A 17,231-nucleotide genomic window follows, 5' to 3' on the forward strand; every position below is an offset into this window, starting at 1 on the left:
TCTGAAAGACCATTTTTGTAATAGTTGTATTTTCCATATCTTTGACTTTGGGCTATTATTATTATGTACAATGTATCCACAAGGTGCTAGCTAAGATCATTCATGGTCCTTCAGTACCGTTGAGTATTATCTACCCTTTACCATAATCAGTTTAGCCTAGATTGAGAGAGAATATTCTTAAGGCACACTGTATAAAATGTTTCGTTTAGTGTATAGCAGGTTTGGTGTAGGGCTAATTAGAGAATGTTAATATGCCCTCTGACCTGTGCCAATTAGATGTGTTCCCATGTAGCTTACTGTTTTCCACACCCAAACATTTTAAAGATATACAATTTGTACATTTACAGACCAGTATCCTTAAATAGTTTTTGTAAATCGGAATGTCTTAAGAATTCCGTAGATAACCATGTGTAAGCTTCTATTCTGTTTGCGCAGTCACTGTATAATCACTGTGAATGGATACATTTGATCATACAGAAAGAAATGTGACGTAGTGAATCCTGTCTCTTTATGAAAAATGGGCGGTGCTGTTGAGAGCTGCAACCTTTTTGACAGGCTGGCCCGACGCTCACTCAAAATCCATTCATAAATAAGACATTTGAGGCATAGTTACATTCAATAAATAATTTCAGGACACATGTGTTAACGTTTTTAGCGAACAATTGCAAGAAACTCCCAGCAAAAAATAGTTTACATCCTAGTCAGCGTATTCGACTCGGCGACGTTGAGAGCAAAATTGACTTCCGACTAGTGACCCCCCTTCTGCAGCTATGGTTATGACTTTATCTGCGTTTCACCAGGAAGCTGCTTAGTTCATTCTGTGTTCAGAACATTTGTCTACAGAACCTCCTCCTGTTCGCTTTGTTACACCCACTAAACGGGATTGTCGTTCATGTGTAGCCAAGTCTAGTCTAATTCCGTTTGAAAAAAGCGGATACTTTGTGTTAATGTCTGCCGCCGCCTCCATCTTTCCGGTTTTACTGAAAGTAAGTGAAACCGAGGACTGAAATACCAATGGAACGGTGAGAGTTATGATGGCAGCTAAAGAAGAGCTTTACACCAAAGTCACCCCGCGGAGGCAGCGCCAGAATCGATCGGGCACTGTAAAACATGGGTCAAGTCTGGACGTGCTGCTGTCCATGGGATTCCCCAAGACCAGGGCGTGAGTATCTGACCTACAGCTTGTGTACTGCCGCTATTCATTAGATTACTTTCCCTAGCCAATGCAGTCTAATTTTAGACTAAGGCTGCGGTCACACAGGGAGGCCAACTCTGATATTTTTTCCACTTATTGGTATTGACCAATCAGATGTTTTCACATCAGATATTTTTTCAGAGCTGATCTGATTGGTCAAATGCCAATTAGTGACAAAAAGATCAGATTCGGGCTGCGTGTCTAAACACAGCCTAAACTGGGCAAACAAAGCTTTATTTTAAGTCTGCTATTATAGGTTAAGTTGCAGAGCAATATTGTTCCATACCGGTATTAAAATAAACACTCCATTGTTGGTACTGGTAGAGGGTCAGATGCTATGTCCTATATATCGGCATCATTTGGACTCCAACTTGACTTTCAAGAAACCGGTGAAGGTGGTTAACACGGTCTAGTTTGGACTAATTTAAGGTTTCTAGGACCTTGCCGTCCTTTGGAACCCACCAAACTGAATGCAATTAACTTTTCAAATGTTATTTTCTCACATGCAGTAGCCACCATTCTAAAACCAATTGAATCACTCTACAAACAGTTCATATTTTTGATAACAAACCAAACCGTTACCACCATTGTCAGAGTTGACTTACTGAGAGTGCAGATTGTCACTGTCTGACAGTTACCATATATTGGATAACATTTAAATCATGGCTCAAATTTTAACCAAACCTATGACAGCTTATTACTTTTTCTTTCTTAAAAAAAAATGATGGATAGGTTATTGTGTTGGATGTAATTGTTTTTGAGTATTTTCATTATGGCTGTGTAATTGCCCTTGCCTGCCTAGGGCCCCCAAAAGGCTAGGGCTGGCTCGTACTGCATGTGTGGGTATGCAGACCAATGATGTGTATATAAACTCTGGATTGCTGATGCTATGTAATGGCCAAAGGGGGGCTATGAAGCCACTGATTGGACATATTACCACTCCCTAGAAGGAGCAGTCCTCCATAGGAATGAATGGAATTCTACAGTCTACTTTTTTTGGGGGGAAGTGGGGACCGTAACATTACTTCAACATTAAGACAATATACAAAATATATACTTAAAGGAAAATGTTTAAGTATGCATTAAGGTGTCTATATTCAATATATTAGACATCACAATGCATTTCTATAGCTTCCCAACTTTGTTTTATAATCGTGGGTGAGTACCAAAATGGAGGTGCGGTGGCTTTAAAACAGCACCCCCTGTGAGTCATCTAGTGTGTGTGTATATAAATCATTTGGCCCCCACCCCTATCAAAGTTGCCCGTCCCTGCTCTATAGCCTAATGTTGTCACGATCAACCATCCACCTTGGACAGGTCTTGAACTCCTTCAATAACATCTTGACGGGTTGGGTTAAATGCGGAAGACACATTTCGGTTGAATGCATTCAGTTGTGCAACTGACTAGGTATCCTCTTGCTCTCTCTTCACCCCCCTGGACCTGTTGCACCCTCTATGACCACTTGGATTATTATCTGACCCTGCTGGTCATCTATGAGCGTTTGAACATCTTGAACGATCTTGCTTAAATGGCCATGTAGTCTTATCTCCACCGGGCACAGCCAGAAGAAGATGACCGGCCACCCCTCAGAGCCTGGTGATTCTCTAGGTTTCTTCCTAGGTTACCTCCTTTCTAGGGAGTTTTCTACGTCCTGCATTGCTTGCTCTATTGAGTTCTGCATGAGCACTGACATCTGCTGACATATAAATGACTTTTATAAATATATTGATCAACTGATTGTCCTAGTTGCCTCTGGAATTATGTGTGTCTGAAGACACCCCTTGAAATTAGTGGTTTCGGCTATTTCGGCCAAACCCTTAGCTGACAGGTATATACAATCAAGCACACAGCCATACAATCTCCATATACATTGGCAGTAACTAACTAGGCCTAACTAGCCAACATCAGTGCCCAACCTCACAAATGCTCTAGTAGCTGAATGGAAGCAGCAATGTTCCACCATCTAATGGAACGCCTTCCCAGAATTGCCAGATTGGAGGCTGTTATGGAATTGGTCCCCCTTTGCTGCTATTTTAATGGCCATGATGCACTACATGACCTACAGTATGTGAACCCAAGCAGGAGTTCACATATTTGGTCATGTATTGCGTCTTGGGAAATGAAATTGTCTTCCTGGCCAAATTTTAGTTTGTTTTTAATACCGTCCCAGGCAGACCGGACAGGAAGGTACTGCTAAAGCAATACTTCTCAGGATTTACCAAAAACACTTCTTAACCTGAACAGGATCGTTGTAAGTAATATGAAAATACTTCTCAGAATTGACCAAAACCACTCTTAAGGAAAAACTTGTCTGAAAAGTAGTGCACTGTCATGTCACACCTAAGTAGCAACAGGTGTTTAAAAAAACATTTTTTTTTTTTTACTGGTTGGGTGTTCAATATATCCTATACCAAACAGCATTGTTTTACATGTTAGTCTGAACTGTTTCACAATCACATGCTAATGGCCTTAACACTGTTTTATATGCTTGAATACTTAAATACTCTGAGCCTGAACACTGTTTTAGATGCTAGTGTATTCAACTCTAGTACTCCTCACCAGATGTGAGGTTCACAGATGGTTTAGGTATCCCAACTTTGTAAGCAGAGGAAGGAGGAGAGAAAATGGGGAAAGACAATAATATATATATTTTCTTCAACCAAACAATTGGGATCTGGAAATGAGTGTTGATTGGTTTGTCTTTAAACAGTTTAATATTGAAAGTTGACCAGGGGTTTTGTGTAGTTTAACCCTCACTTCAGTGTATCCTTCTTTGTTAGCATGGCTAATTGCTTAGTGAGTCTCTATACCTTCAATCCCTGTAGTGATTGAAGGTTTCCTGGTACAGAGAAGCACTAATACTTATGACAGAAGGGTTATATGATTCACTCTACAAACACACAAGCCTCACCGACCTACTGTAGCTATGAGGATAAGACAAAATGTTTGTCCGGGGAAACTCTTTGGCATAGCCTTTCGAGGACAAGAGCTTCAGTGTGTGTGTGGAGAACATGAATCATACAACCCTACTCTTGTATGAAGGGTATTCATGCTGAATAATTTGTCATTGAGCAGCGATAATCAGATGTGATCTAGCTGGACAGTCAGCCACTGTCACAGCACTTGACACTTGCACGCAGTGTCAGCCACTGTCACATGCAGAACTGTAGGAGGAAGGGGCAGTGATCCTTAGTCTGGTGGTCAGATTTAACCTGCGTGCCAGCCTTTCTGCTGTCTTGCAAGAGGGGATCTGGAAATGTGTGTGTGTGTGTTGCAAGAGAGCAGAAACAGACTGGCACCCAGGCTAGATCAGCCATGTGGAAGATGGATCCATCTGAGAGAATTATAAGATGGAAATATCTCACATTTCAATGTGGTTGCTGTTAGCTTCCTGCTGCTTCTCCATTTTAAGATTGGTTTCCAAGAAGTCTTTCAGGAAAGGCTGTCGACTTGATAACCGGCAGTGTACACAAGGGAGCTATTCCTTTCCTTCCCCAAAATAATTTTACACACACACACACGGTTGAGGTCGGAAGTTTACATACACCTTAGCCAAACGCATTTTAAACTCAGTTTTTCACAATTCCTGACATTGATTTATTTGAGCTTTTATTTCTTTCATCACATTCTCAGGAAGTCAGAAGTTTACATACACTCAATTAGTATTTGGTAGCATTGCCTTAAACAATTTCAACTTGGTCAAACGTTTCGGTAGCCTTCCACAAGCTTCCCGCAATAAGTTGGGTGAATTTTGGCCCATTCCTCCTGACAGAGCTGGTGTAACTGAGTCAGGTTTGTAGGCCTCCTTGCTCGCACACGGTTTTTCAGTTCTGCCCAGGTCAGGGCTTTGTGATGGCCTCTCCAATACCTTGACTTTGTTGTCCTTAAGCCATTTTGCCGCAACTTTGGAAGTATGCTTGGGGTCATTGTCCATTTGGAAGACCCATTTCCGACCAAGCTTTAACTTCCTGGAAGACTTCCTGATGTCTTGCGATGTTGCTTAAATATATCCACATAATTTTCCTGTGTCATGATGCCATCTATTTTGTGAAGTGCACCAGTCCCTCCTGCAGCAAAGCACCCCCACAACATGCTGGCACCTCTGTGCTTCACGGTTGGGATGGTGTTCTTTGGCTTGCAAGCCTCCCTTTTTCCTCCTAACATAACGATGGTCATTATGGCCAAACAGTTCTATTTTTGTTTCATCAGACCAGAGGATATTTCTCCAAATGTGCAGTTGCAAACTGCAGTCTGGCTTTTTCATGGCGGTTTTGGAGCAGTGGCTTCTTCCTTGCTGAGTGGCCTTTCAGGTTATGTCGATATATGACTCGTTTTACTGTGGATATAGATACTGTGGTCCTTCTGTGGCTCAGTTGGTAGAGCATGGCGCTTGTAACGCCAGGGTAGTGGGTTCGATTCCCGGGACCACCCATACGTAGAATGTATGCACACATGACTGTAAGTCGCTTTGGATAAAAGCGTCAGCTAAATGGCATATATTATACTTTTATCTGTTTCTTCCAGCATCTTCACAAGTTCCTTTGCTGTTCTGGGATTGATTTGCACATTTCGCACAAGTACATTCCTCTCTAGGAGACTGAACACATCTCCTTCCTGAGTGGTATGAAGGCTGTGTGGTCCCATGGTGTTTATACAGATTTTTGTTTGTGCAGATGAACGTGGTACCTTCAGGTGTTTGGAAATTGCCCCCAAGGATGAACTAGACTTGTGGTCTACATTTTTTTTTAAGGTCTTGGCTGATTTGTCTGCCCTTACCCTCCGATCCAACAGGTCCCAGACATGATCTGGGCTCTTCCCTGGCCATGGCAGAACACTGACATACCTGTCCTTTTATGAAATCATGCACAGAACGAGCAGTATGGCTGATGGCTTTGTCATGTCAGGATGAGTCTGCAGGAAGGGTACCCCATGAGGGAGGAGGATGTCTTCCCTGATGTCCCCCCCCGGTGAGACAACCGTGACTCGTCAGTGTCTGCACCAGCGATGCGATGGTGGGTTTGTGCCTATTGGCGTCGGTGATGTCTGGTGAGGATCTGCCTTACAACAGGCCTACAAGCCCTCAGTCCAGCCTCTCTTAGCCTAGACAGTCTGAGCACTGATGGAGGGATTGTGCGTTCCTGGTGTATCTTGGGCAGTTGTTGCCATCCTGACCTGTCCCGCAGGTGTGATGTTTGGATGTACCGATCCTGTGCAGGTGTTGCACGTGGTCTGCCACTGCGAGGACGATCAGCTGCTCATCCAGTCTCCCTGTGTCACTGTCTTAAGCGTCTCACAGTACGGACATTGCAAGTTATTGCCCTGGTCACATCTGAAGTGCTCATTGCAGCATGCCTAAGGCACATTCACACATGAGCAGGGACCCTGGGCGTCTTGTCTTTTTTTCCCCCAGTGTCAGTAGAAAGGCCACTTTAGTGTCCTAAGTTTTCATAACTGTTACCTTAATTGCCTACTGTCTGTAAGCTGTTAGTGTCTTAACGACTGTTCCAGAGGTGCATGTTCGTTAATTATGGTTCATTGAACAAGTGTGGGAAACAGTGTTTAAACACTTTACAAGGACGGTCTGTGAAGTTATTTGGATTTCTATTAATTATCTTTGAAAGACAGGGTCCTGAAAAAAGGCTGTTTCTTTTTTGCTGAGTTATTTATGCATGCATGCATGCATACATACAGTTAAAGTCGGAAGTTTACATACACTTATGTTCGAGTCAATAAAACAAGTTTTTCAACTACTCCACAAATTTCTTGTTAACAAACTATATTTTTGGCAAGTCTGTTAGGACATCTGCTGTGTGCATGAGACAAGTAATTTTTCCATCAATTGTTTAGACAGATTATTTCATGGTATCACAATTCCAGTGAGTCAGTTTACATGCACTAAGTTGACTGTTCCAGAAAATGATATCGGAGGCTTCTATATCCATGACGGGCTAATTGACATCATTTGAGTCAATTGTAGGTGTACCTGTGGATGTATTTCAAGGCCTACCTTCAAACTCAGTGCCTCTTTGCTTGACATCATAGGAAAATCAAAAGAAATCTGCCAAGATTGTAGACCTCCACAAGTCTGGTTCATCCTTAGGAGCAATTTCTGAACACCTGAAGTTACCACATTCATTTGTACAAACAATAGTACGCAAGTATAAACACCATGGGACCACGCATCCGTCATACCGCTCAGGAAGGAGATGCGTTCTGTCTCATAGACGTACTTTGCAACGAAATGTGCAAATCAATCCCAGAACAACAGCAAAGGACCTTGTGAATATGAATATCCACAGTAAAATGAGTACAATATTGACAACCTGAAAGGCCGCTCAGCAAGGAAGAAGCCACTGCTCCGAAACGCCATAAAAGCAAGACTTCAGTTTGCAAATGTACATTCGAACGCTAGACAGAAATGGACAATTACCCAAATCATACTTCCAAAGTTGTTGCAAAATGGCTTAAGGACAAAGTCGAGGTATTGGAGTGGCCATCAAAGCCCTGACCTGGGCAGAATTTAAAAAGCGTCTGCGAGCAAGGAGGCCTACAAACCTGACCCAGCTCTGTCAGGAGGAATTTGGTCAAAATTCACCCAAATTATTGTGGGAAGCTTGTGGAAGGCTGCTTAAAACGTTTGACCCAAGTTATACAATTTTAAAGACACTCAGTTAGTATTTGGTAGCATTGCATGTAAACTTCTGACCCACTGGGAATGTGATGAAAGAAATAAAAGCTGATATCATTCTCTAGTCTGACATTTCACATTCTTAAAATAAAGTGGCCTAAGACTGGGAATTTTTACTATAATTAAATGTCAGGGATTGTGAAACTGAGTTTAAATGTGTTTGGCTCAGGTGTATGTAAACTTCTGTCTTGAACTGTTCATACACACACTACCGTTCAAAACTTTGCAGTCTCATAGGAATGTCCTTGCTTTTGAAAGAAACACTCTTGGGCCATTATAAAATAACATCAAATTGATCAGAAATACAGTTAGATTGTAAATGACTTGTTTCATTTTAATGGTGTCTACAGAGGCCCATTATCAAAAACTATCACTCCTGTTCCAATGGCAGGTTGTGTTGGCTAGTCCAAGTTTGTCATTTTAAGTCTATTTGATCATTACCTTTGTGCAATAATGTTAGCACAGCTGAAAACTGTTGTTCTGATTAAAGAAACAATGAAACTGACCTTTTAGACTTGAGTATTTGGCAGAGTTACAAAGAAAAAGCCAATCTCAGACTGGCAAATAAAAAGAAAAGACTAACATCGGTGAAAAAACACACACTGGACAGAGGAACTCTGCCTAGAAGGCCAGCATCCCAGAGTTGCTTGATGTTTATTCCATGTGTAACTCCATGTGTAACTTGTTCTCAACTAGCTTACCTGGTTAAATAAAGGTAACATGAAAAATAGACAAACGATAGCATATGTGGTATGTGATGAGTAAAGAGTGCAAAAAGGGTAAATGCAGATAGACCGGTTAGCTATTTAGCTGTCTTATGGCTTGGGGGTAGAAGCTCTTCAGGGTCCTGTTGGTTCCAGACTTGGTGCATTGGTATCGCTTGCCGTGCAATAGCGGAGAGAACAATTTATGACATGGGTGTATCTCAATGCCCAGTGTGTCCTTCCAGGATAGCAGAGTTGATGCCAGAGCAACTCCGCGGCTTGTAAGGTATTATACTGGACAAAAGCTATGCTTCTCCAGGTATTGCCACACATTTAAAAAAAATGTTTTAACCTTTTTTATTTGAGTTATACACTTAAACAACTTTAATCATTACATGTTGTGACAGGAAGTCTCTGTTAGAGGTTGACCGATTTTTATGATTTTTCAATACAGATACTGATTTATTTAAGGACCAAAGATACCGATTTAAATCGGTCGATTTAAAAAAAACTTTTTTTTAAACTTGTATATAATAATAATATTTTTTTTTGTAATGATTACAACAATACTGAATGAACACTTATTTTAACTTAATATAAAATAATCAATTTACCCTCAAATAAATAATGAAACGTGTTCAATTTGGTTTAAATAAATTAAAGACAAAGTGTTGGAGAAGAAAGTAATATGTGCCATGTAAAATATGTGCCATGTAAAAAAGCTAATGTTTAAGTTCCTTGCTCAGAACATGAAAGTTGGTGGTTCCTTTTAACATGAGACTTCAATATTCCAAGGTAAGAGGTTTTAGGTTGTAGTTAATATAGTATTTATAGGACTATTTCTCTCTCTACCATTTATTTCATATACCTTTGACTATTGGATGTTCTTAAGGGACTTTAGTATTGCCAGTGTAACAGTATAGCTTCCATCCCCCTCGCCCCTACCTGGGCTCGAACCAGGAACGCATCGACAACAGCCACACTCGAGGCATCGCTCCACAAAAGCCGCGGCCCTTGCATCGCAGGGGGAATAACTACTCCAAATCTAAAAGCGAGTGACGTTTGAAACAGTATTAGCGCACACCCAGCTAACTAGCTAGCCATTTCACATTGGTTACACCAGCCATTAGGCTGATAGGCTTGAAGTCATAAACAGCGCTGTTCTTGCGAAGAACAGCTGTCAAAACGCACGAAAGTGCTGTTTGAATGAATGATTACGGGCCTGCTGCTGCTCAGTCAGACTGCTCTATCAAATCAGACTTAATTATAACATAATAAAACCCAAATACGAGCCTTTGGTCATTAATATGATCGAATCCGGAAACTATCATTTCGAAAAGTTCGGTATTTTATCTAACGGGTGGCATCCCTAAATCTAAATATTCTTGTTACATTGCACAACCTTCAATGTATGTCATAATTACGTAAAATTCTGGCAAATTAGTTTGCAATGAGCCAGGCAGCCCAAACTGTTGCATATACCCTGACTCTACGTGCAATGAACGCAAAAGAAATGACACAATTTCACCTGGTTAATATTGCCCGCTAAACTAGTTTGACTGTGAGATTGCAGTTAAGCCCTGCTTTGTAATCAACCAGCATAGACTCATCAGTTTCCACAGTTCAGTAGAAGTGTGTTTCGCAGTGCCTGCGTGTCTGCTGTACAGTATATCTAAGATGAGCTTGACCACAAGTGTGTACTTACTCAACCCAAAGATATGAAAGTGTTGACTCCACAGCCTCATTGCATTAACATTATGTGACATAGGCTGCTTGTTAATGTTTGAGTAGCCGATGCTTCTGTTGGAGGGTAATGCATTTGACTGTAATTACTGGTATGTGTTTGAACACATGTTTATCCTTGTGTGTGTTTGACAGAGGGAGGGTGTCTTTGTGTACGAGTGTGTCTCTCTGTGCATGTGTTTATTGATGAGCCATCTGCCTAGTCGCTGTTGCCATAGTAAGTGTCCCTCCCTGCTGTACCATACTGGTTGTGTTCAAACGCCTTCCATTCCCAGTCTGTTAATGCCCATCCTCAGTCTCTTTCCATACTGAGAGCCCATGGGCACTTGCCTTCCAGAGCCCTGCCAGACCCTACAGTCATGTGCAACACAGCATCGTGCAGATGGCGAACTGGCTGTCTGTGGGGTTCGGATGGGATGGCTGCAGAGTAATAGACTTTTAATTACAACGCCTGATTACATTTGGCCCTTTGACACAACCGTGGGGTTCACTGGCCTGGCCTTAGCTCGGCTTTGTCCTTATTTTTCTTCGGCCTCTTCCTCTGACTATACTTCCTCCCTTTTCCTCTTCTTCCTCCCTTTTCTCCATCTGCTTTTTCTTGGCACATTTTCGTTTTTATTTCACTGCCCCCTTGTCCTCTTCCCCTCTTTTCTTCCTCATTTTTCTCTTCTGTAGCTTCCCTCTTGTTTGTTCTGACCTCTCTGGTTAGATGTAAACACTGCTAAACATGACCGGGGAGTTGTTGTGACATATTAACCCAGCATTGCCATGTTGCTTAACTGCAGCTTTTAGTTACAAATTTAACCAGAAATGTGCTTAATGCAAATTCACTAATAATGTAGCAGGCATTATATAAAATTAACACCGATCTCGTAAACAATCTCTCAAGCACAAGAAAATGTGCTAGTGCGTAGCCAGCTAATATTTATATTTCAAGTTTAGCCAACTTGGATCGAGGTACATGCTCTGAATTCAGCTGACAAAACAGTTGAATTATGAACACAACCTTCTGTCCAGCTGACTTTCATCAACATGCCAGCCTGTCCTCTTTGTTTCAATGTTGACATCAAGTGGCCTACGTTATTTCTCAGAATGAGAACTAGTTGCCAATTCCTAAGAATTTTTTCAAATGCTTATTGCACATTTATAAAACTGACTAAACAGCTAGTATAGCAATCTTTATTTGACTAAATGTTGCTAGCAATATGTGCTACCGTAATGCGTGCACAACAAACTGAGCATTAATTTTCCAGAATGAATGTTCATTGGTACATTCATTTTAGTAGTGTCTGCTCGAATTTGGAGGAGTTGAAACATAAACAGGGTATGGTTTGAAAGGTTGGCTCCATTACAGTAAAATAATATTTCTGTTCTGTTGTCTTTATCAGTTTGTTGCACAAATAGCAAGTTGAGACCATTTGTCAGAGAGGAAGAAGTGATCTCATCTTTGTTGTGAGTGGTAGAGGGATGGGCTTGGGAGAAGGAGGATACCATGAGAATAAGTGGACATAAACACTCAAATGAAAAATACAAAAAAAACTTGACTCTGAAAAAGGCATTTGGAATATACATTTAAATTAATCACATTTATATACAGTGCATTCAGAAAATATTTAGACCTTAACTTTTTCCACGTTGTTACGTTACAGACCTTTTTTTGTTATTTAACTAGGCAAGCCAGTTAAGAACAAATTCTTATTTACAATGTAGGCCCAGGAACAGTGGGTTAACTGCCTTGTTCAGACTCAAATCAAGTTGTAGCAACCTCTCAAGGTTGATCAATAGAAACAGGATCCACCGGATCTCGATTTCGAGTTCCATAGCAAAGGAATACTTTCTGAATGTACTCTTATCGCCCAGCCCTAGCCAAACGTCATCTGGAGTGGTGTAAAGCTCACCGCCATTGAACTCTTGAGCAGTGGAAATGCGTTCTCTGGAGTGCGAAATCGCGCTTCACCAGCTGGAAGTCTTGACGGACAAATCGGGGTATGGCGGATTCCAGGAGAACTCTACGTGCCCCAATGCATAGTGCCAACTATAAAGTTTGGGGTAGGAGGAATAATGGTCTGGGGCTGTTTTTCATGGGTCGGGCTAGGCCCCTTAGTTCCAGAGAAAGGAAATCTTAACACTACAGCATACAATGACATTCTAGATGATTCTGTGTTTGCAACAGTTTGGGGAAGGCCTTTTCTTGTTTCAGCATGACATTGCCCCCGTGCACAAAGCGAGGTCCATACAGAGATGGTTTGTCGATTGGTTTGGAGAACTTGACTGGCCTGCACAGAGCCCTGACCTCAACTCCATTGAACACCTTTGGGATGATTTGGGATGCCGACTGAGTGCCAGGCCTAATCGCCCAACCTCACTAATGCCCTTGTGGCTGAATCGAAGCAAATCCCTATATTAATGCCCATGATTTTGTAATGAGATGTTCGACGAGCGGGTGTACCTTTGGTCATGTAGTGTATGTCACATGGGTAATCAATCTTTGGCAATATGCAGGCATGGCATTCCACTGTCCCTGGACAATTGCTCTGACATGCAATACTTTTATTTTTTAGTAACAGCCCTATGTTACTGTCTTATTACCGTGATACTACAATGTGGTTACTGTGTAATTACGCCCAGAGATGTAGTCAAGTCACTAAACCTAGAGCCCTTATCAAGTCACGAGTCCCTGTGCTCAAGTCTGAGTCACTGAGTCCACATGAACTCAAAATAACATTTGGTCAGTACATTGTTTGCTATCCATTTTCCTGTCTTTCTGTGCCACCAAATGTTTACATATAGGCTATTGGTAATGTTACCAGGGCCAAGTTCAGCTGCAATACGTTGCAGATAGAAATCCCATGAATTGAGTTGACTAACATGTCAGAGGCAGGTTTGTTCTAAATAGAAATGTTTTCTAAACGTTCCAAAACATTATCGTGCTGAATGCACCCCAGATTGTTAGCTATAACTAGCTGATGAGGTAACGGAATTGAACAAGGTCTCAACAAATGGTTAACGGTCCATAAGTAGCCGAGTTTTACACCGACCTGCGATATGTTTCATGAAAGTAAAATGCAGCCCTCCAATACACTGATGGAAAGATACGTATAGCCGGTCTTATCGGGCCAAACTTTTGAACAGCAATGGCTAGAATCAAGCTGTTTTCTCTGAGGAAAAGAGGGGGACGCAGCTAGTACGTTGGCTACACAACCTGTCTCTGAAATGCAGTGGGGAAATTGGGAGGATTGAGCGTGACTACAAATTCAACATTTTAAACTCAAGGGAGCGAAACGTAGCTCGGCTGTTTTACCGTTAAACTTAATTCTGCCATTGTTTTTAATTTCATAAAGCAGCTAGTGTTTCACAACTGGGCAAAGGGTATCTAACTAGAACGCTGGTGATGACTGTGGGAAAGCAAGCGTCGCCTGGGCCACACGTGTAATCGGAGGCGGCGCTGGAGCGGAGCCTGTCTGCCCACACTCATCTCGTGCTCTCCCGCAGTGCACCAGCTGATGTAGGCTAGGCTGTATGTGCCGGATTTGGCGCATCCTAACTGCTGGACAGGATTTCGTTTTGCATCTGCGCTTCTATTATTAGTTTTGTTTATCACTGAAAAGCTCTAATCTCTCCAACTCTTAACCAGTCCATTTAGTAGTCAGATTTTAGTCAGATGTTCTCGTTTTAGTCAACTGGAAATATATATTTTTTCTGGGTCTAGTCCGTTATAGTCTCGTCAGTTGCCACTGAAAAAAATGTTTGAATATTCAAATCACATTTTATTTTATTAGTCACATGCGCCGAATACAACAGGTGTAGGTGACCTTACAGTGAAATGCTTACTTACGAGCCCCTAACCGAGAGTGCAGTTTAAAAAAAAGAATATTTTTGTTGATGAAATGAACAATATTTCAATGTTGCACACTATTAAAATAGGCGACTTGCACCATGCGATGACAGAATTGCTGAGTTTGAAGGTAGGCCTTGATCATGACAAAATATCTGAGCCATTGTATTATACTGGAGTGAAAGTAAAATTCTTCAATGTCTTGACACTCGTTAGATCACTGTGGCTTATTGTCACGTGATGCAGGGAGGATGAATCGTTTCCTGTGTAATGAGCACCATTTTTCTTCATGGTGGTGTTAAACAACATGTCTCTTCCAACCAAGCCTCTCTTTTGTTTTTTTTTGCTTATCTCCTCCCTAAACCGAGAACTTCAGTCTCTTTCTGTGGTCACTGAATAATGCGGAGAGTAAAAATAGATATCTTTTGAATTGCTCTCCTACTCTCTACCAAACAACGTACACCTTTGCCTCTTTTTATTAATTCATATTCTGATTAGAGAAGCAAATATACACACACTCACAAGTACACATGTATGCATACTCACACACACACGTATTCTCCAGCCATGCTGCCAGGGCAGGCATCTCTGTCTCTCGTTTGTCCACCAAGAGGAAGTGGGCTGTTTGAGGAAGTGGTTTGTGACCTTTACAGAATCAAAGTGCTGAGAGCGAGAGAGTTTAGTTTAGTTTATTAGGATCTCCATTAACTACTGCACATGCAGCAGCTGCTATTCCTGGGGTCTGTGTAAAACTTACAAATACATGACAGAACAGTAATAGACCAGAACAACAGGCAACAGACATGTAATTACATTTAAAATAAGTTGTGTGTACAGTTGAAGTTGGAAATTTACATACACCTTATGCATTTAAACTCAGTTTTTCACAATTCCATTTAATCCTAGTAAAAATTCAATTTTAGGTCAGTTAGGATCCCCACTTTATTTTAAGAATGTGAAATGCCAGAATAACAGTAGAGATTTAATTCAGCTTTTCTTCCATCACATTCCCAGTGGGTCAGAATTTTGCATACACTCAATTAGAATTTGTTAGCATTGCCTTTAAATAATTTCATTTGGGTCAAATGTTTCGGGTAGCCTTCCACAATCTTCCCACATTAATTTGGGTGAATTTTTACCCATTCCTCCTGACAGAGCTGGTGTAACTGAGTCAGGTTTATAGGCCTCCTTACTCGCACACGCTTTTTCAGTTTTGCCCACAACTTTTCTATGGGATTGAGGTCAGGGCTTTGTGATTGCCACTCCAATACCTCGACTTTGTTGTCCTTAAGCCATTTTGCCAACTTTGGAAGTATGCTTGGGGTCATTGTCCATTTGGAAGACCTATTTGCGACCAAGCTTGAACTTCCTGACTGATGTCTTGAGATTTTGCTTCAATATATCCACATAATTTACGTCATGATGCCATCTATTTTGTGAAGTGCACTAGTCCCTCCTTCAGCAAAGCACCCCCACAACAAGATGCTGCCACCCCCGTGCTTCATGGTTGGGATGTTGTTCTTCGGCTTGCAAGCCTCCCCCTTTTTCCTCCAAACATAATGGTCATTATGGCCAAACAGTTCTATTTTTGTTTCATCAGACCAGAGAATTTCGCCAAAAAGTACTATCTTTGTCCCCATGTGCAGTTGCAAACCGTAGTCTGGCTTTTTTATGGTGGTTTTGGAGCAGTGGCTTCTTCCTTGCTCCGCGGCCTTTCAGGTTATGTCGATATATGACTTGTTTTACTGTGGATATAGATGCTTTTGTACCGGTTTCCTACAGCATCTTCACATGGTCCTTTGCTGTTGTTCTGGGATTGATTTGCACTTTTCGCACCAACGTATGTTCATCTCCATGAGACAGAACGCGTCTCCTTCCTGAGCGGTATGGCAGCTGCGTGGTCCCATGGTGTTTATACTTGCATACTATTGTTTGTAGATGAACGTGGTACCTTGAGGGGTTTGGAAATTGCTCCCAAGGATGACCCAGACTTGTGGGGGTCTACCATTTTTTTTTCTGAGGTCTTAGCTGATTTCTTTTGATTTTCCCATAATGTCAAGCACAGAGGCACTGAGTTTGAAGGTAGGCCTTGAAATACATCCACAGGTAAACCTCCAATTGACTCAATGTCAATGTCAAGTAGCCTATCAGAAGCTTCTAAAGTCATGATATTTTGGGGAATTTTCCAAGCTTTTTAAAGGCACAGTGAACTTCTGACCCACTGGAGTTGTGATACAGTGAATTATAAGTGAAATCTGTCTGTAAACAATTGTTGGAAAAATGACTTGTCATGCACAAAGTAGATGTCCTAACGAACTTGCCAAAACTCTAGTTTGTTAACAAGAAATTTGTGGAGTGGTTGGAAAAACAAGTTTTAATGACTGTGTATGGAAACTTCTGACTTCAAGTGTGTGTACATGCATACATACAGTACCAGTCAAAAGTTTGGACACTTACTTATTCAAGTGTTTTTCTAGATTTTTACTATTTTCTACATTGTAGAATAATAGTGGAGACATCAAAGCTATGAAATAACACATGGAATCATGTGGTAACCAAAAAAGTGTTAAACAAATCAAAATCTATTTTATATTGATTCCTCAAAGTAGCCACCCATTGCCTTGTTGACAGCTTTGCGCACTAAGTTTATCGATAGCCTAGCATAGCATTATGTACACTTAGCATCAGGAAGCTTGGTCACGAATCAGAAAAGCAATCAAATTAATTGTTTACCTTTGAGCTTCGGATGTTTTCACTCACGAGACTCCCAGTTAGACAGCAAATGTTCCTTTTGTTCCATAAAGATATTTTTTGTATCCAAATACCTCCGTTAGTTTGATCCTTTATGTCTAGGAATCCACCGGAAGTAGCGGTCACGACAACGCAGACAAATTCCAAATTATATCCATAATATAGACAAACATGGCAAACGTTTTTTTAATTAATCCTCAAGGTTTTTTCAAATATCTATTCGATAATATATCAACCGGGACAGTTGACTTTTCACTAGGACCGGGAGGAAAAATGGCTACCTCTCTTTTTTGCTCAAATCACAGAGCCAACAG

General features: G+C 41.2%; 2 protein-coding genes across 2 annotated transcripts in view; one reads left to right on the forward strand and one right to left on the reverse strand.

Moving 5' to 3' along the window:
* Positions 1–17,231, reverse strand: part of LOC127906203 (uncharacterized) — a 373,245-nt gene that overhangs the window by 115,310 nt on the left and 240,704 nt on the right. The gene's annotated exons all lie outside the window — the stretch shown is intronic.
* Positions 136–17,231, forward strand: part of ubash3ba (ubiquitin associated and SH3 domain containing Ba) — a 46,147-nt gene continuing 29,051 nt past the window's right edge. The window contains exon 1 of the mRNA XM_035781294.2: positions 136–1,162. Within this exon, the coding sequence (XP_035637187.1) occupies positions 1,032–1,162 (131 nt within the window). The 5' untranslated portion in view covers positions 136–1,031. The remainder of the gene's footprint in view (positions 1,163–17,231) is intronic.

This window comes from Oncorhynchus keta, chromosome 11 (genome assembly GCF_023373465.1).
Source record: "Oncorhynchus keta strain PuntledgeMale-10-30-2019 chromosome 11, Oket_V2, whole genome shotgun sequence".
NCBI classification, from domain to species: domain Eukaryota; kingdom Metazoa; phylum Chordata; class Actinopteri; order Salmoniformes; family Salmonidae; genus Oncorhynchus; species Oncorhynchus keta.